This window comes from Zophobas morio, unplaced genomic scaffold (assembly GCF_036711695.1).
Source record: "Zophobas morio isolate AGI-343-1 ecotype UQ-CSIRO unplaced genomic scaffold, CSIRO_AGI_Zmor_V1 ptg000011l, whole genome shotgun sequence".
Taxonomy (NCBI): domain Eukaryota; kingdom Metazoa; phylum Arthropoda; class Insecta; order Coleoptera; family Tenebrionidae; genus Zophobas; species Zophobas morio.
In genome coordinates, this window is record NW_026972116.1 from 18,984,056 (window position 1) to 19,011,967 (window position 27,912).

General features: G+C 29.7%; 1 protein-coding gene and 1 long non-coding RNA gene across 2 annotated transcripts in view; one reads left to right on the top strand and one right to left on the bottom strand.

The window, feature by feature from the left end:
• LOC135127129 (uncharacterized) overlaps nt 1-27,912 on the top strand; it is a 91,746-nt gene that overhangs the window by 10,779 nt on the left and 53,055 nt on the right. The gene's annotated exons all lie outside the window — the stretch shown is intronic.
• Nucleotides 1-27,912, bottom strand: part of LOC135127118 (cadherin-23) — a 71,145-nt gene that overhangs the window by 10,308 nt on the left and 32,925 nt on the right. Inside the window, exons 2-11 of the mRNA XM_064053450.1 lie at nt 17,901-18,259; nt 10,569-10,720; nt 10,207-10,513; nt 9,954-10,157; nt 9,723-9,907; nt 9,478-9,675; nt 9,034-9,428; nt 3,109-4,015; nt 2,785-3,058; nt 2,463-2,731 (exon numbers count right to left, since the gene is read on the bottom strand). Coding sequence (XP_063909520.1) covers nt 2,463-2,731; nt 2,785-3,058; nt 3,109-4,015; nt 9,034-9,428; nt 9,478-9,675; nt 9,723-9,907; nt 9,954-10,157; nt 10,207-10,513; nt 10,569-10,720; nt 17,901-18,159 — 3,150 coding nt within the window. The 5' untranslated portion in view covers nt 18,160-18,259. The remainder of the gene's footprint in view (nt 1-2,462; nt 2,732-2,784; nt 3,059-3,108; nt 4,016-9,033; nt 9,429-9,477; nt 9,676-9,722; nt 9,908-9,953; nt 10,158-10,206; nt 10,514-10,568; nt 10,721-17,900; nt 18,260-27,912) is intronic.

Here is a 27,912-nt window from a genome sequence, read left to right on the forward strand (position 1 = left end):
TTGGAGGTTTTAATTTTTAATTTTTAATTTTTTGTTTTTTCAATTTTTCGATTTGCAATTTTTCATTTGTGCTTTTTATTCTCTCTTAGTTTTTCAGCTTTTCGCGTTTTCGATGTTCTGATTTTCTAATTTTTCAATTTTCGGATTTTAAAATTTTTGATTTGCAATTTTTCGGTTTTCAGTTTTTCGATTTGCAATTTCGCGGCTTTCATTTTTTCGGTTTTTAATTTTTCAATTTTTCAACTTTTAGATTTTTTAATTTTTCGTTTTTTCGATTTTAGATTTTCCATTTTCTCAATTTTTCTTTTCTTCAATTTTTGATTTGCAATTTTTTTAATTTTCATTTTAAATATGTAATAATAATTATAATTTTAAAAAGTTTTCACTTTTCCAATTTTACGATTTTATAATTTCTCCATTTTGTAATTGTTGGATTTTAAATCATTTTTATTTATTCAATTTTTTAATTTTTCAATTTGTCCATATTTAATTTTAATTTTTTGTTGTCTCGATTTTTCGTTTTTTTAGGTTCTCGATTTCCACTTTTTTAATTTTTCACAATTTTTCGTTTCTTCAGGTTTTCGACTTGCAAGTTTTCAATCCGATTTTTAAATCGATTTTGCAGTTCCTCAGTTTTTCCAATATTTTAATTATTCCAATTTTAGATTTATCAATTTTTTGATTTGCAATTTTTCAGGTTTTCATTTCCAATATTTTCAGTTTTTAGGTTTTACAATTTAAATTTAATTTTTTTAATTTTTAGATGTTAGAATTTTTCGAATTTGGAAGTTTTAGATAAATTTTTTCATTTTTCGTTGTTCTGATTTTTCGTTTTTCGTTTCTTTAATCTTTCGACTTAACAATTTTTCCATTTTACAATTTTCAAATGTTCAAATTTTTCTTTTCTTGTTTTTTCAATTTTTCAGTTTCCCGATTGTCAATTTTCATTGATTTTTTTTCATTTTTCGTTTCTTCATTTTTCCGACTGGCATTGGTTTTCGAATTTTTGAAGATTCTCCAGTTTTTCGTTTTACAATTTCTCATTTTTTCGATTATTCCGATTTTTCAGTTATTCCATTGTTCGATTTTTGAGTTTTCCGATGTTTAGTTGATAATTTTTCGATTCTATAGTTTTGTGATTTTCAATTTTTAGGGTTTTCAATTTTATATTTTTCAATTTTTAGATTTTACAATTTTTCGATTTTGAATTTGTGATATTTAGTTTTTCAATTTTTCGATCTTTGACTTCTACAGTTTTTTGACGATTTTCCAATTTTTGGGTTTTCCAATTTTTCGATTCATTAATATTTTTTGACTTTTAAGTTTCCCAATTTTTAGTTTTTCAATGTTTCAATTTTTCGTTTCCTCAGTCTTTGATTTTTCAACTTTTCGAATCAAAAAGATGGAAAAATTGCAAAAATGTAAAATTAAAAAATCAAAAACGGTAAAACGAAAAAGTATAAAATGAAAAAAAACTTTAAAAAACCTAAAAATTGGAAATCCAGAACTTAAAAAATTGGAGATACAAAAATTGAAAAATTGAAAGATTAAAAAATGAGAAACTTAATTGTCGAAATAGTAAAAATCGGAAAAACCAAATATTGCAAAATCGAAATATGGAAAATTAAAAAATTTGGAAAATCGGAGAATTGAAAAATCTAAACATTGGAAATTCAAGGAACTGAAAAATCAAAAATTGAAAATTTGAAAAATTGAATAGACGAAAAATCATAAAATCGGAAGAAACATCGAAAAAATACAGGAAATGAAAACAAAAATTGTAATATAAAATCAAAAAAATCGAGAAAATGAAAAATCAAAATCAAGAACTTGAAAAATTAAAAATTAAGAAACTGAAAAGTCGAAAAATAAAAAATTGTAATGTCTAAAAATTGCAAATCGAAAAAATGAAGAAACAAAAAACTGATGAAATTTGAAAAAACTAAAATTGAAAAACGAAAAATTATGAAAGCGAAACATTGCAAAATGGAAAAAGAGAAAAATTAAAGAAAATGAAACAACGAAAAATTGGTCGACGTTTCAAGTGAGTTTTCCCATTACAAAATTTTTTGATGACGTCATCAACATTTTTGCAAGGACACGTCTATCAATTTGGATAGATGCAGACAGATTATTAACTGTCTAATAAAAATTGGGGTAAACGACAGACAGACAGACAGACGGAAACGGGGACCTATTTTTTCATACTCTGGGGGTCATGAAACGTCGAAAAACATAAAAGTAGCCAGTCGTCCAAAGACTTCGTTTACAATATTTCGTAAGCTTACGCTCAGGAAGTAAAAAATTACATCGACTGTTGACTTCGCAACAAAAATCAATTGTCACTTACGCATCTTGCGTCACTGACCAACCGGAGAAAATTTTTCACGTTTTTTACCGACTTCTGAGGAGCGGGAACTTCGAGGTTAACAAACATCAAAAACATAATCAAAATAAACTACCGTTAAATTTAGCCATTCGTAAAGTTCATGGTCTATCTTGTTTGCAACAATTAAATCGCCAGAGTCGCTGTCCAAATGAATGAGTTCTGTTATTTCATAACGTCCATCAAGAGTGTAAGTTATTGTTTTGTTCTTATCAGCATCATCAGCCAACACATTACCGATTGTAACCCCATTCTTGCTGTTTTCAGTGATGGAGAACTTATAGAATGGCTTTTGGAATTTGGGGCTATTGTCATTAATATCTTCAATGACGATGGTGATTGTAGCTGAAGATTAGTAATTTTTTTCTAAAATATCAATGAAAACTGTGAATACTTACTAGTAGCTAGTTGTTTTCCGGTTTCGGACGCTGTGTCTTCTACGATTAATCCCATTTGTACCTTTTCTACTACTTCACGATCTAATTGTGTAGCAATAGTTAATACTCCGGAAGAGGGGTTCAAATGAAAAGTTTCACTACAATTAAAGTCGCTGGCTTTTAAAAGAACCCCTCTTTCGGTTTTAGCAGCACAGGCTTTGGGGTCGATCATGTATACCAAGTGGGCTGTGTTGTCCAGATCCTTAGCCTTCAGTTTGGCTATGACGCTACCAACCTACGAAAATCGGAATTAGCCAAAACTAGCGACAAAATAGTGTGTCTTACCGCCGTGTTTTCGCGCACTGTAATTGTATCGGGTTCATAGAACACCGGACTTTTATTATTAACATCCAATATGCTGACATTAACCGTAACCGCGGCCTGCAATTGATTTTCTCCGGGAGCTCCATCCAGGGCTACTACGTTTAAGGAATAATGCAACGTTCTGGGTTGGGTTAAGTCAGGATCTAACGAGGCTCCTCTCGCCACGGAAATAACGCCGCTCTCTGCCCCAATTATAAATTTATCGGCAGCTCCATTTTGAATTCTGTATACGATTCGATTGTTCGGGGAAGACCCGTCGAAATCCTTGGCTCTAACTTGGAGAATAGATGTGCCACCGGGGATATTCTCCGGCACGGATTTATTGTAGACGGAATACTCGAAGACGGGCGCGTGGTCGTTCACATCCTGGACATAAATATGCAATGGGACGTCGCTGAATAAGCTAGGATTGCCCCAGTCTCTGGCCCGAACGGTCAAATGCAACTGCCGGATGTTCTCGCTCGAGGAGCCCTCGAGGAGCTCGAAGTCGAGGGGCCCGACGGGCTTGATGACGCCGGAAGCGGGGTCCATGGTGAAGTTGTAGCCCAGTTCGCCGAAGACGGAGTACTCGATCTCGCTGTTTTTGGTCCCGTTTAGGTCCGCGTCTCTGGCTTCTACCTTGAGCGGGTTTTCGAAGTCGAGGCGGTTTTCGAGGAGGCGGGCTTCGTAGCGGCTTTGGGTGAAGATGGGGGCGTTGTCGTTGACGTCTTCGATGTTGATGATGAGTTGGACGGTGTTGCGGTTGCCGACGCCTAGGTCGTCGCGGGCCTCTACGGTTAGGTAGTGGCGGGACACTTGTTCACGGTCCCAGTTGGGACCGCCGGCTTTTTTCACCGAGATTACGCCGGTGGTGGGATGAAGGTCTAACCTGGGTTACCATGAATGTTAATTAGGCACTTATGTATTGGCCATTCTAGGTAAAATTAATTCGGAGCGTAAAAAAAACCCATTTTTGTTCCTAAACTCAAACAAAATAAGAAGTGGAAGAAGAATTGGTGTCAGAATTAGCTAAAAATGAGTTAAAGGCAAAAAGTTGTAAAATGTTACGGGTGCTAATTTGAATATTATTACTTTTGTCGTGTTTATGTTGTTTTGTTAAAGTAGTTTTTCATTGGCACCGATTTTTGAATGTTAAAAAATTATTCAATTTTTAGATTTTTCAAATTTTGAATTTTTCGATTTTTCTTTTCGATGTTTTGGTGTCCCAATTTTTAATTGTTTCATTTTTCATTTCTTCAGTTCTCCAGATTTTAAAATGTTGGATTTTAATTTTTCGGGTCCACGATTGTTAACTTTTAATTTTCTCGTTTAATTTTATAATTTTCCAATTGACTTGCAATTTTTCGATTTTACAATTATTTTTGGATATGTTAATTTTTTGTTGTCTCTCGATTTGCAATTTTTTCTCCAGTTTTTCGATTTTACAATCTCTCGATTTTTCAATTATTGCGATTTTCAATGATTCCATTTTTCTATTTTGTAGTTCTCCGATGTTTATTTTGCGATTCTTCGATTCTACAATTTTCTGATATACAATTTTTCTGGTTTTCAATTTTAAATTTATTAATTCTTAGATTTTACAATTTTTTGATTTTTCAGATTTTAATTTCATCAGTTTTTGACTTGCAATTTTTCAAGTTTTCAATGTTACGCTTTCCAATTTTTCGTTTTTTCAAATTTTTCATTTTTCAGTCTTTCAGTTTTTCTTTTCGATATTTTAGTGTCCCAATTTTTATTTTTTTTTAGTTTTCGTTTCTTCAGTTCTGCAGGTTTTAAATTTTTCGGGTCCTCGATTTTTAATTTTTTATTTTCTCGATTAATTTTTCAATTTTTCAATCGACTTGCAATTTGTCGATTTTACAGTTATTTTTAGATATGTTATTTTTCGTTGTCTCGATTTTTCGATTTTTTAGTTCCACGATTTTCATTTTTTAAATTTTTTTCCGGTGTTTCAATTGTTAGTTTCTTCACTTTTTCGACTTGCAATTTTTCTCCAATTTTTCAATTTTACAGTTTTTCGATTTTTCAATTATTGAGATTTTCCAATGATTCCATTTTTCGATTTTGTAGTTCTTCGATGTTTATTTTGGAATTCTTGGATTCTACAATTTTCTGATTTGCAATTTTTTGAGTTTACAATTTTACGATTTTTCGGTTTCAATTTTTGGATATTTTATTTTTTTGTTTTTTTGATTTTTCAATTGTTAATTTCATCAGTTTTTGACTTGCAATTTTTCGATTTACAATTTTTTAAGTTCTCAATTTTACATTTTGCAATTTTTCGATTTTTCGAATTTTTCATTTTTGAGTCTTTTGATTTTTCTTTTCGATATTTTAGTGTTCCAATTTTTAATATTTTTATTTTTCGTTTCTTCAGTTCTTCCGGTTTTAAACTTTTAGATTCTTAATTTTTGGGTTCTCCATTTACATTTTTTTATTTTCTAATTTAATTTTTCAATTTTCCAGTCGACTCGCAGTTTTTTCAATTTTGCAGTTATTTTTAGATATGTTTATTTTTCGTTGTGTCAATTTTTTGATTTTTTAGTTTCCCGACTTTTATTTTTTAAAATTTTTTCCGATGTTCCAATTTTTCCTTTCTTCAATTTTTTCTCTAGTTTTTCGATTTCACAGTTTCGCAATTTTATGATTATTGGGATTTTTCAATTAATCCGTGTTTCGATTTTTTTTGTTTTTGGAAGTGTATTTTGGAATTTTTCGGTTCTATAATTTTGTGATTTGTAATTTTTCGGTTTCAGTTTTAACTTTCTCACTTTTTAGATTTTACGTTTTTTTGAATTATCAATTTTTACATATATTATTTTTTGGTTTATTTGATTTTTCAGATTCTCATTTCATAAGTTTTTTATTTTCAATTTTTCAATTTTTTAGTTTCTCGATTTTAATTTTTTTTTATTCTTTCCGATTATACAATTTTTCATTTCTTCAAGTTTTCGACTTGAAATTTTTCAATTCGATTCGACCTGACACTGATTTTTCAATTTTTGAAAATTCTTCAGTTTTTCGATTTTACAGTTTCTCAATTTTTCGATAATTCCACGGATTATTCTAGTCTTTTAATTATTCGTTTTCGATTTGTTGGTTGTTCGTTTTTCAAATTTTTAGCTTTTACACGTTTTCTACGTTTCAGTTTTTAGATATATTAATTCTTCTTTTTTCCATTTTTCAGACTTTCGTTTCTTCAGTTTTTCGATTTGCAGTTTTTCTATTTTTGAGTTTCTCGATCTTAATTTTCTTTTTAAATGTTACAATTTTTCGACTTACAATTTTTCGATTCGATTTTAATTCCCACCGATTTCCGAATTTTATGAATTTTCCGGTTTTTCGATATTGTAGTTTCTCAGTTTTTTATTTTTCTGGTTTTCCAATTATTTTAGTTTGGATTTTAGTTATTTGTTTTTTTTGTAATTCTCGATCTTACAAATCGATTTAAATTTTTCAATTTTTAGGTTTTAAAATTTTTCGCATTTGGAATTTTTTGTTATATTCATTTGTCGATTTTTCGAATTTTCACATTTTCGTACCTTTTAATTTTACAACTTAGGTACAATTTTTCTTTTGTACAATTTCTATATAAGTATTTTAATTTTTCTTTTCTCAATTTTTCAATTTTTGGGTTTCAAATTTTTTGATTTTTTTCCATTTTTCAGTTTTTGGTTTCAGTTTCAACACGCAGTCTTTTTATTATATTTTAACTGCCAGTTTTACTTTAGCTTTTCGATTTTACAGTTTTTTCGATTTTTCAATAATTCCATTCTTCGATTTTTTACTTCCTAGATTTTTATTTTCTTTTTTTCAATGTTACGAATTTTCACTTTCCAATTTTTTCATATTATTATTTTTCGTTTTTTCGATTTTTTACTTTTATGATTTTTTTCATTCTTTCAATTTTTAATTTATATAATTTTATTACCTGCAACTTTTCGATTTGATTTTAACTGGAACCGATTTTTGAATTTTTGAAAATCCTTCAGTTTCTCAGTTCTTCGATTTTCTCGATTTTTCAGTTATTCAAATTTTCGGTTTTTATTTTACAATTTTTCGATTTTAGAATTTTTTGATTTGCAATTTTTCGGGTTCCCAGTTTGATATAAATTTTTTCTTTTTTTATATTCTACATTTTTTTCGATTTTTCAGTTTTGCGTTTCTTTAATTTTTCGACTTGCAATTGGTGATTTTACAATTTTTTGATATTTAATTTTATGCTTTTCCAATTTTTCGATTTTCCAGTTTATCGATTTTCAATTTTTTGATTTTTAAAGTTTTCAGTTTTTGGTTTCTTCAAGTTTTGAACTTGCCATTTTTGATTCAATTTTGACTGGTACCTATTCTCGAATTTTTAAAGATTCTTGAGTTATTCAATTTTCATTTTCCCAGTTTTTATTTTTTTGATTTTTGTTTTGCAATTCTTCGATTTTACAAATTTTTTTATTTGGTATTTTTCGATTTTTCAATTTTTCAATTTTTCGCTTCTTTAATTTTTCGCCTTGCAATTTTCCAATTTTACAATTATTGGAGAGTGTAATTTTTCGTTTTCCCGATTTTTCCAGTTTTCAGTTTCTCAATTTTTTCGATTTTTCGTTTCTTCAGTTTTCCGATTTTACATTTTCTCAGTTTTTGATTTTTCCGTTTTTATAATTTTCTAATTTGTAGTTTTTCCAATTTCAATTTTTTTAATTTTTAGAATATAGAATTTTTCGAGTTCGAGGAAAATGGAAAGATTGTAAGTTGAAAATTAAAATAAAAGAAAAACCGAAAAATCGAACAAACAAAAAATGAAAAAAATCTAAAAATTCCAAATTAAAAAAATTAAAAATTCTCAAATTGAAAAATTTAAAACGAATTGTAAAATCTAAAAATTAAAAATTTTTAATTTGAAAACTCGAAAAATTACAAATTAAAAAATTATAAAATCCAAAATTACAAAAACAAAAATCGAAAATGGAATAATTGAAATATCGGAAAAATCGAAAAATTGCGAAACTGTAAAATAAAAAATTCATGAATTTCAAAAAATTCGAAAATCGGTCGAAAAATTGAAAAAACGAAAGTCTGAAAAATGGAAAAAAAACGAAGAATTAAAATACCTACAAACTGAAAAGTAAAAAAGTGCAAAATTTAAAAACCGAAATTTTTTCGATTCGATTTTAACTGACAATGATTTCCGAGTTTTTAAGGATTTATCGGTTTTTCGATTTTGTAGTTTCTCAGTTTTTTTATTTTTCCGATTTTTCAATTATTCCACCCTTTGATTTTTAGTTGTTCGGTTTTTATTCGCAATTTTCGATCTTACAATTCGATTTAAATTTTTCATTTTTTGAGGTTTTACAATTTTTCGAATTTGGAATGTTTAAATATTTTCATTTCTCGTTTTTTCGACGAAAATTTGTAAAATCTTAAAATTAAAGAATTTCCAACTAATAATTAAAAATTGAAAAATGGAATAATTGACATATCGAAAAAATTGAAAAACTGAGAAACTGTAAAATCTAAGAACTGGAGAATTTAAAAAAATTCGATAATCGGTGGCAGTTAAAATCGAGTCGATAAATTTCAAGTCGAAAAATTGAATAAACAAAAAATTGAAAATCGAGAAACTGAAAAATCGAATAATTTCTAATTAAAAAATTATAAAATCGAAAAATTGTTAAATAAAAACTGAAAAATGGAATCATCCAAAAATCGAAAAACTGAAGAACCTTTAAAAATTTGAAAATCAAAGCCCGTTAAAAAAATGAGATTTTCGTAAATGATCGTATTGTTGAAAGTAGTTATAATGATCCTATAATTTTCACCTCCGTTACTTTAGAACGGCCAACATATAAAAACTAAACATCTTAATTAATTTAAAACGAGAGATCATCTTACATGTGTTGAATGCTTCCCGCTAAGTGGGTGTAGCGAATCCCCATAGTGCCAAAAACACCTGAATCATCATCGAGAGCTTGTACCCAAGCCACCGTAGTACCAACATCGCAATTTTCCGGTACGAAGACCTCATAAACGTTTTTTGTAAACTCCGGGTAGTTATCGTTGCGGTCTGAGATGCGTACGATCACGGGCACTTCAGTAAACTTCGGATTATACTTAACCACTTCTTTCGCCACCACAGTGAAATTGATCGCTTTGATCCGCTCGAAGTCCAACAAAGACGAGTTCCTCACCCGAATCATAAACGTAGCTTCATTTATGACTTTCGTGGGCGTTATTTCAAAAGTATCGCTGGCACCTTTTACGTACAACTGAAACGTACCATTAATTCCCTAAAATCGTCATTATTGATACGGAATCATGGTAATGCGGGTAATTAACCTGGTCGTGGTCGTAGACTTCAGGCATGGCGGAACCCAGGAAGGTCAGTGGTGTGTTGACTGGTGCATTTTCCGCTATCTCGCATTCATAATACTCACTCCTAAATTTTGGACTCTCGTCGTTGATATCGGTGATGATTACGGTCACCTCTGTGGTGACGCTAGGGGAAGGTTTGACTTTACCCCCGAATTCGGTGGCCTGCAAATCTGTCTATAATGAGACGCATTTTGGTAAAACGTACTAACCGTTATCTGGAGGATGTAAGTACCGGAACTCGTGGAGAGAGATTCTCGGTCTAAATTTTTGGCAGTTAGTACCGCTCCGGTGCTTTCTTCGATAATGAACACATCGGAGATTTTGTTGATGGTGTTGGACGATAACGAGTATTTGATTGGGTTATTAACACCACGATCACCATCAATCGCGGTTACTGGAAATATCTTTAGTTATGTGAGTCACATAGATGGGGGTACTACCTTGAAGAACGGAGCTTCCGATTGGTGCATTTTCGGCAACTCGAGCGACCGAAGTAACTCTAACAAACTCAGGTGGTTGGTCTTCCACATCTTCGACTTTTACCAGAAGAGCGGCTACACCTGTGTTGACCCTTCCTTGTTTCGCTCGATCAACCGCTAGTACTTTGAGTTGGTGCAAAGTTTGTTTTTCGTAATCTAAAGAACCTACAATTTTGTCTGTAGAGACGAATCTGGACGAGTTTGAAGATCTTACCTACTAAGCGTACTATTGCTTTTCCCCCGGCCGTACTAACACTAAATAAAGTACTCTCCCCATCGTCCTCCCTCAAATGATAAACCACCTGACCGTAAGCCCCCTCGTCTGCGTCTGTAGCCTCCAAGGTGGCTATAACTCCCGGCGTGGCGTCCTCTCGCAATACAATCGACGATTGATGACTCGTGAATATCGGTGTGTTATCGTTGACATCTTCGACTAGCAATAAAAGACTTTGAGTGACGTAATTACCTTGTCCAAGGCGGCCATCAGTTAAGGTTAAAACTAACGGGTACTCATCTCGCGTCTGGAATAATTTTTACTCTACAATCTGTCCACGGGGACTAATTATCTAACTTTACTTCTCTATCTAGTTCCTTATTAAGATAGACGTCTGCTTCACTAGGCGATATGTTTTCAACGCGTATAACGTCGCTACCCGGTTGAGATCTGACTCCGAAGCTAAGAGGGTCACCATCAGGATCCGTTCCTTGTAGTTTATAAATTAAGGTACCTGAAACATGGACCACGTCCGAGTGAAATATTGGTTAACAAGGTTAAATTATTTTTTGGTAGGCACGTCTGACACGCAACAAAAATGTGTTTTGTGAAAGTTCATCGCCAAATTAAATTTCTAAACGTGCGGCGGCTACTCATAGAGTGCAAGTAGTGGTCAGGAGTGGCCATTAATCATTAATTCGATGAGGAATTAACATGTTAATTTTTACTGAAAAAAAAAATGATGATGCAGTTTTTTCGCGTGGAAGAGCTTGTTGGTAACTAGAAACTAATGAAAGGTTGGCTGTGTAAATTATTCATTACTTGAGCCGTGTGTGAAAATTTTAATAATACCCGGTATTGAGAGTTTTGGATTCTTTTTTCAGTGAAATCTGTGACAATGGGTCACTTTCGTATTTTAGCGAGTTTAATAACAGCCGAATTATTTTCATTCATATGCCGCATTATATAAGTATATAGAAGTTATTTAAAGGAAGTCTGTTCAGAAGTGGTTGCTTTGAAATATTGCAATCGTTTCGTATTTAAAGCACGCTAACGTAATGAAACCGTAAAATAAAAAATTATCTAACACTCTAAAAATTTGTATCAACTACTTAAGTAATTATTTAGAAAAAAGTTTTTAACTTGAATGTGTAAAATACTGTAAAAAATAACACAATTGATTGTTGTTCTAATTTGCCGTTGTTATACAGGATGAGTCACTAAGCTAAGAAAAAAAGTAACAAACTAAAGTTGTACTGTTCATTAAGTAGCATACACTACACACAGTATGATGTTGCCACGTTATTCTACTTTTCTTTTTTTAGCAATGGATGCATTCACAAAAAAAGTACAATAGGATTATTTTTAGGATGCGTATTACAATATTTTATGGTGGCATAAACAAAGGTGGGCGTTTTGTTGTGGTATCAATTAAATCAAATTTAAGATACACAGTGTTTATAAAAAAAATCTTTCAATTTTCAAATCTGGATATTTCAGTGTTTTCAAATAGAACACTCTGTGTTTTTTATGTTCTCGCTACATCAATATATCGGTGTGTCTCTTAAAAAAGAAAAAAAACCCACAATCACTACATCTAAAGTTTAAATATAGAAAATAAAGATAGAAAAAGAAGAAAAAACGATATTTGAAAAGTAACGTTTTAGAATTTTTTTTATAAACACTTTGTATATTAAGGCTCTATTTTATTTATGACACAACAAAGCGTGTGCTTTTATTTGTATCTCTACAAAATATTGTAGAGATATACACAAATTTTTAGTATAAACCTATTGCGATTTTTTTGTGAGTCCTTGTTTTCTAAAAAATTTCAAGGAAATTGGAATAACGTAGCAAAGTCGCATCAGAATTTCAAAAATTCACTGTGATTATAAAGCCTAAGAAGAGATCAATCTAAATATATGAAAATATATAGTGTATATTCCGTTTGAAAAAAGGAAGTTGTGTTTTATGCCTTGAAGCGGAACACCCTGTATAAATCAAGTAGTCAGGAGGACACAGTTGATTATTTTTCTTCTCGACTCAGATCTAAGAAAACAGTCATTTTGACGAATATCTAATTTCGTGTTTTCTTGGAGTTGCAAAGCTTCTAGAACACGAAAATGCAGGTTTCACGTTTCTGTTTATTTCTTTCTGTTGACGATTTTATTAGATATAAACTATTGAACCCATTACTCCGAAATTTTGGGTGCACTTTAAGATCCTCGTGAAGATGATTATCTTAAAATTTTGTTTAGTAAATCCACTGTAATTGATTTAAAAATTTGTCTCAGTTATACAGGTTATCCTAGAAAATGAAGTATGCCAAACAAAATTTTTATATAATGATGTTTTTGTTTTTCTATTTATCTTTGACATATAAATGAACTCAAAACAATATTTTTGTTGTTATTTCTCTTCTTGCATTTGAAAATACAATGCTTTATCTGTACTAAAGTAGAAAATGTGTATACTTTTCCAATGGTAACTAGTGCACATTTTTTTTCTGTGTTTGCGTATTACAGAGTTTTATTACCTTCAAAATACTACATAGAGCTCAATTTTTTTTTATTTTTTAATAATTAAGAACTGGGGTTTTATACAGGGTGTTTACTAAACACGCGGTAAAAATTTGCCAGGTTTATTCCTTGGGTTATTTTGAAATTTTTTGCCCTTGAATGATTTTCGAAAAGGCGCTTTATTTAGAAGTTACGGGGCGATAAAAGTAGCCTTAAATTCCTTGGATTTTATTTATACAGGGTGTTATTGAAAGGTACGTACAATAAAATGGACAGTTCTTCGCGAAGTCTAAGAAGTCGGAAAAACTTATTTTGTGTTATCAAAATTATAAGTGGAAAATTAACCCTTATCCAACCTTTTTAGACGCTACTGAAGGATAAATAGGTAAAATTAATTTATTTTAGTAAATCCTAGCAACTGTAACAATAAAACTTTTGTCAAGACTAAATGTTGCTATAGAAATGAAAGATGATTTTTTTATCAGAGGCGTACAACGAATTTGGACATAAATTTTAATAATATTTATCTCTAAAAGGAGAACACTTTTACCTGAACTTTTTTTAGTTTTTAGCACCCATACTTCGAGACCAATTGCCGATTTTATTTTGTACGTACCTTTCAATAACAGGCTGTATGTAGTGTTATTTGAAAACATTAATGTACATTATTCTAGTAGAAAATGAAAAAGATTCGGATAATAGGGGAATGTGATGCAAAAAGAACAGCCCCTGATATTTTTGAAATAGCTTGGCAGTCAAGGGGGAGAATATTGGATGCATGATCTTACTGGTGGTAGTCATTTCCAGCAGATTTTCTAGATTAAGAATTTTTACATGTAATGCGAATTAATAAAGTATTGTTTTTTTCAAAAAGATTTTTTCGTCCTGTATCTTTGAAACAAAGCGTCTTTCCAAAAATCACCCAAGGACAAAAAATTTTTATAACAACCCAGAGAATAACTCCTTGCATTTTTGTCGCATGTTTAGTAACCACCCTGTATAAATCTTTCCAAAATTCTACTGAATACTGAAATCAAAAAAGTGAATAGAATATATAAACTAGTGGATATTTGTTAAAAAAGTGTTTGAAATTTAGGTAGGGATTAAAAATTGGTCTTAGGTTATTTCGACAGGACTTCCCCTCATCCCTGAAGTACAGCCCAAAATCGAAAATTGAAAAACCCAAAAATCGAAATCCCGAAAGTCCAAAGATCGATCAAAGTCGAAACATTGAAAAAAATGAGATTTTGAAAAATTCCCAAATTTGAAATGTTGAAAAATTGAGAAATCGAAAACTTGAAAAATCGAGAAATCAAAAAAAAAATTTTTAAATCAAAAGACTAAAAATCGAAAAACTAAAAATGTGGAAATTGAAAAATCCCAAAACTGAAATATCGAAAAATTAAAAACCGTACAATCGAAAAACCGAGAAATCGAAATTGAAAAACTGAAACATCTAGAAATCGAAATATCAAAAGATCGAGAAATCGAGAAGCCTAGAAGTCGAACAATCGAAAATGAAAAATTTTAAATCGAAATATTTAGATTAAAAAACCGATAAATCGAAAAATTAAAAAATCGATACACCGAAATTTCGATAGACTGGAAAATCGTAAATCTGAAAATTGAAAAATTTTAAAACCGAAAAATTGAAAACTTGAAACTTCAGAAATTTTAAAAATAAAAAAATTGAAAAACCGAAAAATCTAAAAGCGAGAAGTCGAAAAATCGAAAGATCAAGAAATAGAAACATTTAAAATTTAGGAAAAAAACGTCGAAAAATTGAAAAATCGAGAAATCAAAATTTAAAAAAAATCGAAAAATTAAAAAATGAATTCATCGAAATGTCGATAAATTGGAAAACGGGAAAACTGAAAAACTTAAAAGCTGAAAAACGAAAAACTTGAAAAATGAAAAATTTTAAAAATAAAAAAAAATGGAAAACCGAAAAATCTAAGAGCGAGAAGTCGAAAAATCGAAAGATAATAATAGATACATTTAAAATTAAAAAAAAAGAAAAATTAAAATGTCGAAAAACTGAAAAATCGAGAAATCAAAACTTTAAGAAATCGAAAAATTAAAAAATGGATACAACGAAATGTCGATAAATTAGAAATTCGGAAAACTGAAAAACTTAAAAGCTGAAAAAGAAAAAAATTGTAAAGCCAAAAAATCTAAAAGCGAGAAATCGAAAAATCGAAAGATCAAGAAATAGAAACATTTAAAATTTAGAAAAAAAAAACGTCGAAAAATTGAAAAATCGAGAAATCAAAACTTCAAAAAATCGAAAAATTAAAAAATCGATACATCGAAATGTCGATAAATTGGAAAATCGGAAAACTGAAAGACTTAAAAGCCGAAAAACGAAAAACTTGAAAAATGAAAAATTTTAAAAATAAAAAAAAATGGAAAACCGAAAAATCTAAGAGCGAGAAGTCGAAAAATCGAAAGATAAGAAATAGATACATTTAAAATTAAAAAAAAAAAACGAAAAATTAAAATGTCGAAAAACTGAAAAATCGAGAAATCAAAACTTTAAAAAATCGAAAAATTAAAAAATCGATAGAACGAAATGTCGATAAATTGGAAAATCGGAAAACTGAAAAAGAAAAAAATTGAAAAGCCAAAAAATCTAAAAGCGAGAAATCGAAAAATCGAAAGATCAAGAAATAGAAACATTTAAAATTTAGAAAAAAAAAACGTCGAAAAATTGAAAAATCGAGAAATCAAAACTTCAAAAAATCGAAAAATTAAAAAATCGATACATCGAAATGTCGATAAATTGGAAAATCGGAAAACTGAAAGACTTAAAAGCCGAAAAACGAAAAACTTGAAAAATGAAAAATTTTAAAAATAAAAAAAAATGGAAAACCGAAAAATCTAAGAGCGAGAAGTCGAAAAATCGAAAGATAAGAAATAGATACATTTAAAATTAAAAAAAAAAAAACGAAAAATTAAAATGTCGAAAAACTGAAAAATCGAGAAATCAAAACTTTAAAAAATCGAAAAATTAAAAAATCGATAGAACGAAATGTCGATAAATTGGAAAATCGGAAAACTGAAAAAGAAAAAAATTGAAAAGCCAAAAAATCGAAAAGCGAGAAGTCGAAAAATCAAGAAATAGAAACATTTAAAATTTAAAAAACGAAAAATTAGAATGTCAAAAAATTGAATCGAGAAATCAAAACTTTAAAAAATCGAAAAATTATAAAATCGAAATATCGAAAAATCCCAAAATTGAAAAATCCTAAAACTGAAACATCGAAAATTTGAGAAATCGAAAAGCGGAAACTTCAAAGAATCGTTTAATAAAGAAATTGAGAAAAGGAAAAATCGAAATTTAGGAACGCCACAAATTGAAATATTGAAAAATCAAAAAATTTGAAGAATCGAAAAACTGAAATCGTAAAACTGAAATATAGGAAAATCGAGATCTCGAAAAATACCTTCAAAAAACGAGAAATCGAAAATTCGAAAAATCGAGAATTTGAAGAATCAACAAATTGAAAAATCTTTAAACTAAAATGTCGAAAAATTGAGAAAAGGAAAAATCGAAACGCCACAAATTGAAATATTGAAAAATCGAAAAATTTGAAGAATCGAAAAACTGAAATCGTAAAACTGAAATATCGGAAAATCGAGATCCCGAAAAATACCTTAAAAAACAAGAAATCCAAAATTCGAAAAATCGAGAATTTGAAGAATCAACAAATTGAAAAATCTTCAAACTAAAATGTCGAAAAATTGAGAAATCGAAAAATCTAAAGATAGAGATATCGAAACATCAAAAAAGTGAAAAATATAACATTTAAAAATTCAAAAAATTAAAAATTGAAGTACTAAAATACCGAAAATTCGAGAAATCGAAATATCTAAAATTAAAAAAAAAAAACAAAATATTACAATGTCGAAAAATTGAAGAATCGAGAAATCAAAACATCACAAGTCTAAAAATTGGAAAATCGAAAGGTTGAAAAATTCCAAAATTGAAAAATGTTAAAACCGAAACATCGACAACTTGAGAAATCGAAAAACTGAGAAATGTAGAAAACGAAAAGTCAAAAAATGAAAAAATCGAAAAATCAAAGAATCGATTTATTGAGAAATTGAGAAAAGGAAAAATGCAAAATTTCGAAACGCCAAAAATTTATTCGGCTAAATTTTGAGATAACATCATCAGTTTTTTGGGAGGATATAAACGAATAAATTTTGCTTAACGATTTACCATGATTACGATAACCTTAAAATATTTACGAGGTATCTTAAAATATCTTCATTACGGAAGATTCGTGAAATTCATCATTTCAGAATATTAATAACATCATTAAAAAATACCGCTAAATTAGGGTGGTCATCACGCTTCGTTTTATGTTCTAAAGAACAAGACGGATTAAACAATAAAAAAATCAAGGTAGATTCATAAATCACAAGTACAGGAGTATGTGATTTTATAAAATTTAAATGGTCCAGTAATTTCGGAGATTATTTGTATAATAAAAGTCGACACAGACCACAGACAGACAGACAGAAACGGGAGTTAAGAGTTTAAAAAAATAATATTTTGCAACTTTATTGTAACAAGTAAGTATTTACATTTTTTTCAGTCTCTTTGGGTCAGTAAAACCCCAAATTTCACAGATTTAGTAATTCGTTTTCACTGATATAAGTAGTTGAACACTTAAGATCCATACAAAATTAACATTATTTTCGTTTAACGCCCCCTTAAGTGAAACTTAATTAATAGGAACCAAACGGGGGCGGAATTAATTTAGAAATTAAATCAAACATTTTTTTGCGATAGAAATGTTCATTAAATGTAAAGTAGCTAGAGCATTTATTTTAATAAGTAGTCCGTTTGTCTCATTTGTTAGTTCCTGCGGTTTCATTGCTTATTGCTGAAATTAACTCAGTTTGTTGTACTTTAAATGGACGTGTTTTGGTTACAAAATTATTTGGAGCAAAGTATTGACAAAAAATGAAATCTGCTTGGAAAACTCGTTTGTTCTAAAAACAGTCTATTTACATCAAAGGTCAATAAACATAAAACAATACACACTTAGTAGTGGTATTTTACTCCTTTCGATTACACACATTCCACCATAAAATTAAATAATTTAATTAATTTACCTAACATAGCTTCTATTTTCTATAATATGTCATAAAAATAAAACTCACCCACTGGCGTCTCCTTGCCTTCTTTCAGTCTTAAAACAATTTCGGTTTGGCCGTTAATTAAAAATCTAGGAGGTCTGTTACACTGCACTTTACTAATACACAGGACGAACACGCACACAAACACCACACAATCCAAAAAATTTTTAAATCTCACTTTAACAAAGTGTCTGTTTAATGTCCGCACAACTTGGTTTGTCTTTTGTCGTTTCTTGTCCATGGTGTTGCTATTTTTCCGCCTTAGCCCAGTTCTGCCATTCATGGGTCTCGTTCTTTCCGCACGAGTTGATTCGAGTCCTCTTCATGGTTAAGGATCTTCGCTGTGACTGATTTTCAAGTTTATTTTTACGGGTACACTTTCACTAGAACAAAAGACGGATTAATACAGCATCATTGGCGGCTGAATGGGGCATGGTGTGTGCTTTAATTGCCGTTCTCACATGATAGTTTTCTATTTCAATTTATTGTGAATATTTTAGTGGGAAATTAATTATTGTGATTTATAGGCTTTGAGACTCACTTTTCTTGATTTCACATTCTTCGCTAATTGTGCGGAATATGCGTAGGCAACTATGGGACAAAAGTTTCTAAAATGGGTTTTTGTGAGCGCGTTATTAATTAAAGACAATGTAAATTTAAAGAATATCCGCTCGTTTGGATGCTAATTAAATGTTGCGACTTATTGGAGAGAACAGGTGTAGTTTGGAGAAGATCTGCCACAGTTTTTTATTTGCATTTTCTTTTGAGCGACCTCGAAATCAAGCAAAGCTGAAAGTAAACAATAAAATCTGCACAGGGTAGAGTCGATGCACACAAACACAAAGGCGACAGATAGCATTAATTTGATTGTTGACATGTAGCGGCTTCTCTGGCTAGATCTTGTCTTTTTGTTTTACGTTATGGTGCTTGAAAAACTTCTGGAGTGCATCGAATCGTAATGTGCGTCGGACATTGACTACGAATGGGTTGCCGACCAGAGAAAATACGGGCATTTTTTTTACATAATAAAGTGTTACGAGTGTTAATGAAATAAGAGTTCGTATGCATCAAAATTTTCCCACGATTTTAGGCGATGGAGACAGGCAGAGTTACATAATGTAAATGTGTAATATTGTTTAAATTTATTCTAACAATGCTAATGAAGTACCATGCTTCCTTTTATTATGCAAGGGGGCAAATTTATTTAGATTATTTTTAAGTGCTGGTCGGGATTTGTCGACTATTTTCATAAATTGGGAAGCAAAGTTTCTCTCAAAATTTATTTTAAGTGGAAATAAATTTGTTAAAAATGTGTAGTTATTATTGTTTTTTCATTATTTCTTGCAGCAATCATACATATAGTAAGATAGCTTAGCACCAAGTAGACTACATCAGAATCGTAGTTCAGAATAATGATTATCGCATTATGTATAACGCTAACCGAAATTTGCCTACTCATAGCCTAGAAAAAAATTATGACATGACCACAAAATTTTGAGGTAAGTTTCACTTGAATTTTATAGTTTGTCATGCTCTATTACTTGTGGTTAATAATTTATTCATTAAACTTACGCGTACAAGATATCGTAAAAAATAAAATACTTATTTATAATAAAATTCTGCAATTTGTGTTGCAGTCTACATAACGGACTTTTTTCGAAACTTTATTAAGATATTGAGTCATTTCAAAAAATTAACAAATAAAGCAACGCTTCAGAAGTAATATACAGGTGTCCTAGATAAAACTCTGCTATCTTCAGAACGGACGGAAATATTGACATTCTGTAAACGCGATTGTCTTTGGCTAGGAGAGGGAAACTTAATTTAGGAAAAAATATAGGTTTGTATTGCTAAAAACAATGGCGTTTACAGAATGTCAGTATCTCTATCTGTTTTCAAGACATAATTCCGCGAAATTTTATCTGGGACATGCTGTATATCACGCAATTTGATTAAAAACATCTCACTTGAAATATTCAACACACGATGTTGTTTTAACTTTGGTTAATAAAGAAATAGAATTTAAGAAACTGGGGTTTTAAAAATATGTACATGTTAAGACACTAACATGATGGTGTATATATAAAATAAGGATTAATTTTCGTTAAAAATACGTACAAAATGCCATTAATCAAAGTCGTCCTCAACTTGGCACTGGATGTCTTTACTATCCGACCATTTTAAAGAGTTATCATTATCACTTTCAAATAAAGATTTACTTAATTATATTTTTTACAGACTAAATTCTTTCCTCTTCTTCACTTACGCTTGGAAAGTATCGTAATAGATTTGATATTTTCTAGAATATGAAAAAGTAGGTCTTCCGTTTCGGGCTATTTTATTAGACAGATAATTTCTGAAACTGCTGGACTGACTATATGAAATTTTAAATGTATTTTAAACGAATATATTGCAGATGATAAAACGTTAATAAACAAAATTTGTCTGATCATCCTTAACAAAAATTAATGACTTCACTCAAATTTTTATTAAGTAACTCCTACTCATAATTGCAAAATAATATGCTTCTATACCGGTGGTTTATTATACCATCACTATTTTTATGTTTATGCACGTGGCTTAAAAATTTTTTCGATATTTCGTCTTGCAATTTTTCAATATTTTCTTTTAACTTTTCCGATTTTTAAATTGTAGATCGTTCAATTTTTCGGTTTTTCGTTTTTATGTTTCGGTTTCCAGATTTTTCAATTTTTCGTTTTTTTCAAATGTTTTGATTTACTAGTGTCTTTATTTCTTGATTTTCCAAATTTTCGATTCTTCAGTTTTTCGATATTTTAATTATTCAATTTTTAAATATTTAGATTTTTCGATGCCTCGATTTTTCAGTTCTTCGACATTTCTGTTTTTCAGTTTTTCGAATTTCTATTTCAGATTTTTCACTTTTTGATTTCTTCATCTTTCGATTTTTCAACTTTCCGATTTTACATTGTTCGGTTTTTCAATTGTCCGATTTTTAAATTTTGATTTTTCGATTTCTCGATGTATTGAGATTTCGATGTTTCGTTTTTCAGTTTGTTCAATTTCTGGATTTTTCGAGTTTTTAATTTCAAATTTGTCGATTTTGAGCTATTTCAGTTTCTCGATTTTTCGAGTTCTCGATCTTTTGATGTTTCGTTTTATCGATTTTTTGATGTTTAAGTTTTCCGAATTTTCGACTTTTCGAATTCCCAATTTTTCGATGATCCGATTTTTCAGTTTTTCGATTTCCCGGTTTTTCATTATTTCATTTTTGGAATTTTTCAGTTTTTAGACTCTTCAATTTTTGGATTCTTCAATTTTTCGATTTCTCAGTTATAGCGATGTTTGTGTTTTGGAATTTTAAAATATTTCGATTCTTCGGTTTTTCGATTTTTCTATTTTTCAAATTTTTACTTCGATTTTTCAATAGTAGATTTTTCAATTTTTCAGTTTTTGGATTTTTTGAGGTTTCGATTTCTCGATTTTTCGATTCTTTAATTTTTCTTCGATATTTTTGAATTTTTTGGTTTTCAAATTTTAGATTTTCCAAGTTTCCGTTTTTTAAAATGTTTTGATTTTCTAATGTCTTGATTTCTCGATTTTCCAAATTTCTAATTCTTCAATTTTTCGATATTTTAATTATTCAATATTTAAAATTTAAGATTCTTCGATTTCCCGATTTTTCAGTTCTGCAACATTTCTATTATTTAGTTTTTCGAATTTCTAATTTTTATATTTTTAAATTTTTTTATTTCTCGATCTTTCGATTTTTCAACTTTCCCATTTTAGATTTTTCGGTTTTTCAATAGTCCGATTTTTAGATTTTGATTTTTCAATTTTTCAGTCTTTAAGTTTTTAATTGTTCGATTTTTCGATTTATTGAGTATTTTGATTTTTCGTTTGTTTAATTTCCGGATTTTTCGAGTTTTTAATTTTCGACTCGGTGATTTTGGCCAATTTAACTTTCTTGATTTCATCTCTCAATGTTTCAGTTTTTCGATTTTTTGATGTTTAGATTTTTCGTTTGCCCGGTTTTCCGATTTTTCGACTTTTCTGCTTTTCAGTTTCCGAATTTTTCAAGGATCGCATTTTTCAGTTCTTCAATTTTCTAATTTTTCGTCTTTTCAGTTTTGGAATTTTCAGTTTTTTGACTCGTCAATTTTCCGATTTTTCAATATCTGGGTTTTTTGATTTCCGATTTTTCAATTTTTCTTTTTTCTTTGTGTATTTCCAGTTCTTGACTTTTCGGGGTTTCGATTTTTCAATTTTTCCATTTTTAAATTCTTCCATTAGTAAATTTTATAATTTTCAATTTTTTGATGTTTCGACTTTTCAATTCAGCAAATTTTCAAAATTTTAATTTTTCAAATTTTTAAATTTTAGATTTCTCGATTTCTGGATTTTTCGATTTTTTAGATGTTCGATATTTTTGTTATTCAATTTTTCGATTTATTAGATTTTTGATTTTTCAATCTATTGATTTTTCAATTTTTCGATTTTACAATTTTTTATTCAATTTCTTAATATCTCAGTTTACGATGTCCCAATGTTTCAACATCTCAGTTTTGGGAATTTTGTAATTTCCCGATTTTTTGATATTTCGATTGCTCGATCTTTCCATTTTTCGACATTTTTTGGATTTAGATTTTTCCGTTTTTCATTTTTCGATCTTTACAATTTTCAATTTTCCGATTCTTAAATTTTTCGATTTTTGAAGTTATTCAATTTTTACAGTATTGTGATTTCTCAATTTTTCAATTCAGAGATTTTGTGTTACTTCAGTTTCTCGATTTCTCGTTTTTTGGATTTCTCGATTTATCGATCTTTTGATGTTTCATTTCTCGATGTTTCAGTTTTTCGATTTTTGATGTTTCGATTTTTCGATTTCTCGGTTTTTCGATTTTTCGGCTTTTCAGTTTCCCAATTGTTGGATGATCTGATTTTTCAGTTTTTCGATTTCCCAATTTTTCGTCATTTCAATTTTGGAATTTTCAGTTTTTTGACTCGTCAAATTTCCGATTTTTCAATATCTGGGTTTTTCGATTTCCGATTTTTTTTCTTTTTTTTGATATTCCCATTTTTCGAATTTTCGGCGTTTCAATTTTTCAGTTTCAGATTTTTCAATTTTCCAAATTTTTAAATTTGAGATTTCTCGATTTCTGGATTTTTCTATTTTTTACTTGTTCGATATTGTTACTCAATTTCTCGATTTATTAAAGTTTTGATTTTTCAGTCTATTGAGTTTTCGATTTTACGATTTTTTTTTCGTTTTCTTAGCGTCTCGGTTTTTCGACTTTTCAAGTTTTCGATGTCTTAATTTTTTAACATTTCAATTTTGAGAATTTCTTAATTTCTGGATTTTTCAATGCTTTCTTTTTTTTTGATGTTTCGACTGCTCGATATTTCCATTTTTCGACTTTTCGTATTTCGATTTTTCCTTTTTTCAATATTTCGACTTTCACAATTTTTAATTTTTCTTTTTTCAATTTTTCGAATTTTACAATTTTTCGATGTCTGCATTTATTGGGATTTCGATATTTCGATTTTTCGTTAGTTTAATTTCTGGATTTTTTAATTTCGAGTTTTTAATTTTTCGATTCGGGGATTTTGGGTTACTTCAGTTACTCGAATTCTCGATTTGTCATTCATCTTTTGATGTTTCGTTTCTCGATGTTTCAGTTTGTCGATTTTTTGATGTTTCCATTTCTCGGTTTTTCGATTTCCCGATTTTTCGTCCTCACAGTTTTGGAATTTTTAGTTTTTCGACTCATCAATTTTCCGATTCTTTAATTTTCCGACATATCAATTTTTGGGTTTTTCGATTTTCGATTTTTCAATTTTTCGTTTTTTTGATATTTCCATTTTCGACTTTTCGGCCTTTTGATTTTTCAATTTTTCCTTTTTTAAATTTTTCGATTTGTAAATTTTAGATTTTTCAATGTTTCGATTTTATGATTCAGCAAATTTTCCAAATTTTAATTTTTCAAATTTTTAAATTTGATTTTTCAATTTTTTAGTTTTTCGATATGTTTATTATTCAATTCCTCGATTTATTAAATTTTTGAGTTTTCAATTCTTAAATTTGTCGATTTTTCAATTTTTCGATGTCACAATTTTTCAATTTTTCGATATTTTAATTTTTTAATTTTTTGATGTTTCGATTACTCGATCTTTCCATTTTTCGACTTTTCGGATTTAGATTTTTCCGTTTTTCAATTTTTCCGTTTTTCAATTTTTCGATTTTAAAATTTTTTAACTTTCCGATTCTTAAATTTTTCGATTTTTGAAGTTAACTCGATTTTTAAAACTTTTTGATTTCTCAATTTCTCGATATTCCGATGTTTATCAATTTGGCGAATGGCTACTTTCATGGTTCCTGGACGTTGCATGACCTGTAGGAAACCTTTTTCCGTCCGTTGGTTTGTTTGTTGTCAATCGTCTGTGTCGATTTTTATTAAATAAATTATCTCCGAAACTGTTGAACCGATTGTTGTAAATTTTTTGTCTTTTAGGAATATCATGTGGATTAAAACGTTAACCAAAATTTGTCAAATCATCCTTACCAACAATTTTCTGACCTCGTTTCAACATTTTGCGCAGTAAAGGATATTTAAATTTTATAAAATAATGCACTCTTATTGTACTTGTGGTTTATGACCCCACCTTGGTTTTATTTATTATTATTATAATTTTTATTGTTTATACTTGATACAAAATTCTTATTTTTTGGTGATCAGAGCAAGCAAGAACCATTCACCCCATTTTCTCGAAAACGTAAGAATACAGTAATGTCGCGCCCACCTATATTTAATAGTAATAAAACACTATTTAATCACTCTCCTCTGTTCTGGGGAAACAAAATCACTCACATTGATGTCCTTTCAACACCAATGCATACATACGTGCTTAATAGTCGAATTCTTTCGAAATATATACTTATTATTATTGATGTATTCTTTCACAAGATTTGTTTTCTTGTCTCATTACCAGAAATATTCGATTATATTTTACAGGAAATAGTTTTTTAATAATCATAATAAAGAAAATATGTTCATATCCTTCATACGTTTGTTGATTCCTAATATTTTTCCTAACTTCTAGATTTTTACTATTTACAAAAATTTTCAAATGCAATTGTTTATTTAACTTTAACACTTAAGAACACATCATTAAACAAAATAATCATAGCAATGCTGCCTTTATGACAAGGTTTGTGCAAGAGAAGGTAAAAGAATACCAATTGTACTTTCTCAGTCTTTAATTTTTTTTATCGAAATGATAGGAATTGGCAAATTAGCTCTAAAAATCACAGCCAAAATGGTATGAAATAACCGGCCGGAGCGGAACGAGGGGAAACTGTCACTCCCTGGTCAATAAAAAACTATACTAAGGCATGCGCAAAATCGAACTCAGTTTAAGTTTCCCGCCATAACTGGACAAACATGACACTACCTTTTAGTAGTTTTTCCGTTTTGAATTAATTTACATTAATATAGAAAAAAATTAATAAATTTTAAAGCTGAAAATACTATTCTTGAGTGGTGTAACTATCAAGATAAGCACGGTACATGTCAAATTATATCCTGGAATAATCCATTGCAACGATTATGCACCTTGCCAGGTATGCAGAGCTATGCAGGTCGCCATCCATTCCACTTTAACGCAACAATTAAATTCCCGAGACAGACACTAGAATCATTATTGTGTACTACATTACAACAAATTATAATCCTTTCAGAGTGCGCATGCCGTAAACTACAATAACGACATAGAATTAATGGCTGGAAAAATTACACGCTTCACTTTTATGCGATTACCGATTTCTTGCATTCGGCATAAAATGCACGCATGAGCGGCACAACAATATCCAGGCGTCACATTATCATGGATATTTCCTTCGAAATTTTTCCGAGACGAATCCGAGATCGTCGTAAATTACAGTAATTTGGAAAGACGTACAATCCAGTGAAACTTCCCCGAGATCACGAAATTGTTTCGGCAAAGTTTCTCTTTATGGGATTTGTCATTAGCAACGCATGCAAGCTGAGAAATTTTCCTCATGAATGAGCCCAGATAAAACCAATAGACAACAATATTAATTATCGTGAAGGTGGGAACTGCATTCGCTAAGTGAAATTCCGTATTTCGGTAAAAGTTCGTTTAATGAGGAGCGTTTTGCTAAATGAGTAATCGCCGGAGTAGCAGTTGGGTTCATACAAATTTGACAAAAAGATCAAGTAAATATCAATTTAGGTTTTATAGCAGTGACGCATTTGGGTCATCGTGAATTATTCCATCCGGTGTGTCTTACATTTGTTTTATGCGTTTAACGTTGCGTAAGGAAGGTTGATCGAAGATAAGGCAATTATTTTTGGCAAAGGGAATCATTTGGGACTATTATTCCTAAACCTGACCATCGGCGGACCCACGGGCGTTATTTATGGTACTGTAATTGAGTCGAACCGTTACTATGTTAATGGACGTCTTATTATTTCCAGTCTGTCTCCGGAGCATTTTTGATAACGGATCTGGGTGGTCCAGATATTGTAATAGAAACTGACGTTTTATGGCACGCGGATATCCTAAGTAAATGATGTATTAATTATGGGAAATAAATTTCTCTCCTGAAATTTCTCTGTTATCATTCTGCTCTTAATCGCAGCGCAGAGAAACGAGAGAAGTAGATGCGTACTTGACAATTGGTTTTTTTTTCTTTGTATTCTGTGTCGCATTAAGTGTGTTTACTTTTTTGCCAAATTTGTGAATAAAAGTAGTAATTTACATTTGGTCAATGTCAAAACTCTGTGATGCGTACACGTTGTCATTGGCCCAAATTTAGTAGATTATGTGAGTCGTGATGTATGTTTAATAAATTTGACACTACACGTCAGACAAAATTGATCACTGAAGCATTTAATTTAAATTGATCATGATCAGATACAAAATAGAAGGAAATGTCAAATTTTGTTTATTAAAAAAAATTTTAGTTCTGAATTGGAACGAAAACATGCAAAAAGTTGTTATGGTTATATTTTTCTTAAGCTTCTCAAACTGTTTAAGCGTTTGTGCTAGCACCGAGTCGGCTAGATCAGAATAGCCAAAAAGTTTTTAGAAATGTTAAAACTTATTAAAATCGAACACGAAAAGCGAAAACGTAGAGTTTCTTTTACGGTGGCTGTTCAAATGACCAAAACAAGTTTCGCACGATTTTTGAAATATCAAAATTATGACAAACATTTTTTTTTGAAGTTTTGATATTTGTGATAATAGAGTCAAAAATGATTATGAGATAATTTGTTACAGATTACGAAACTGAAGTCGTTTTTGCGGCAGAAAATCGATAAAACTGAAGAATTTTTTAAAACATTGTAAAAACTGCGCCAATCGTTACTTTTAAGTTTTTTATTGCAGATTTCTAGACAATGCAAAAAATATATAAATTGTTTGAATTATTACAAACAAAATGAAAAAATCCACAACATTGCGAATTTTCTACAGATCTAGAAAATAGTTTTTTGATAGCATTTTTTGGAGCAACGAACAAATTTAAATAAGTTATTGTGAACATTTTTTGGAAATACATATTTCAAGTTGATAAAATTGGAAAATTACGACCATATTTTTTTTTGGAAATGTTCACATGTGTGTTAATACTGATAATCGAGTGAAAAATAATTTAATATGTAGACTAAGAATGTAAAGTCGCTTTTGTGATAGCTCTTCAAATAGTCTAGAAAAATCGAAAAAACTGTTTCTCTAAACAATTTTTGAAAAAATTGTAAAAACTGTGACAATCGAGACAAAAAAGTTCTAGGACATACGAATTTCCTATAAATCGTTATTTTTAATTTTTATATTACAGATTTCTAGACAGTAGAAAAAAAACACATTTTGAAGTTGTTTGAATTACCACCAAAAAAAACAAAAAATCCGCAATAGAGAGAATTTTCTATAGATCAAGAAATACTTTTTTGCTAGCATTTTTTAGAGCAACGAACACATTTAAATGAATTATTGTGAACATTTTTTAGAAATATTTAAAGTTATTACTAGAGAG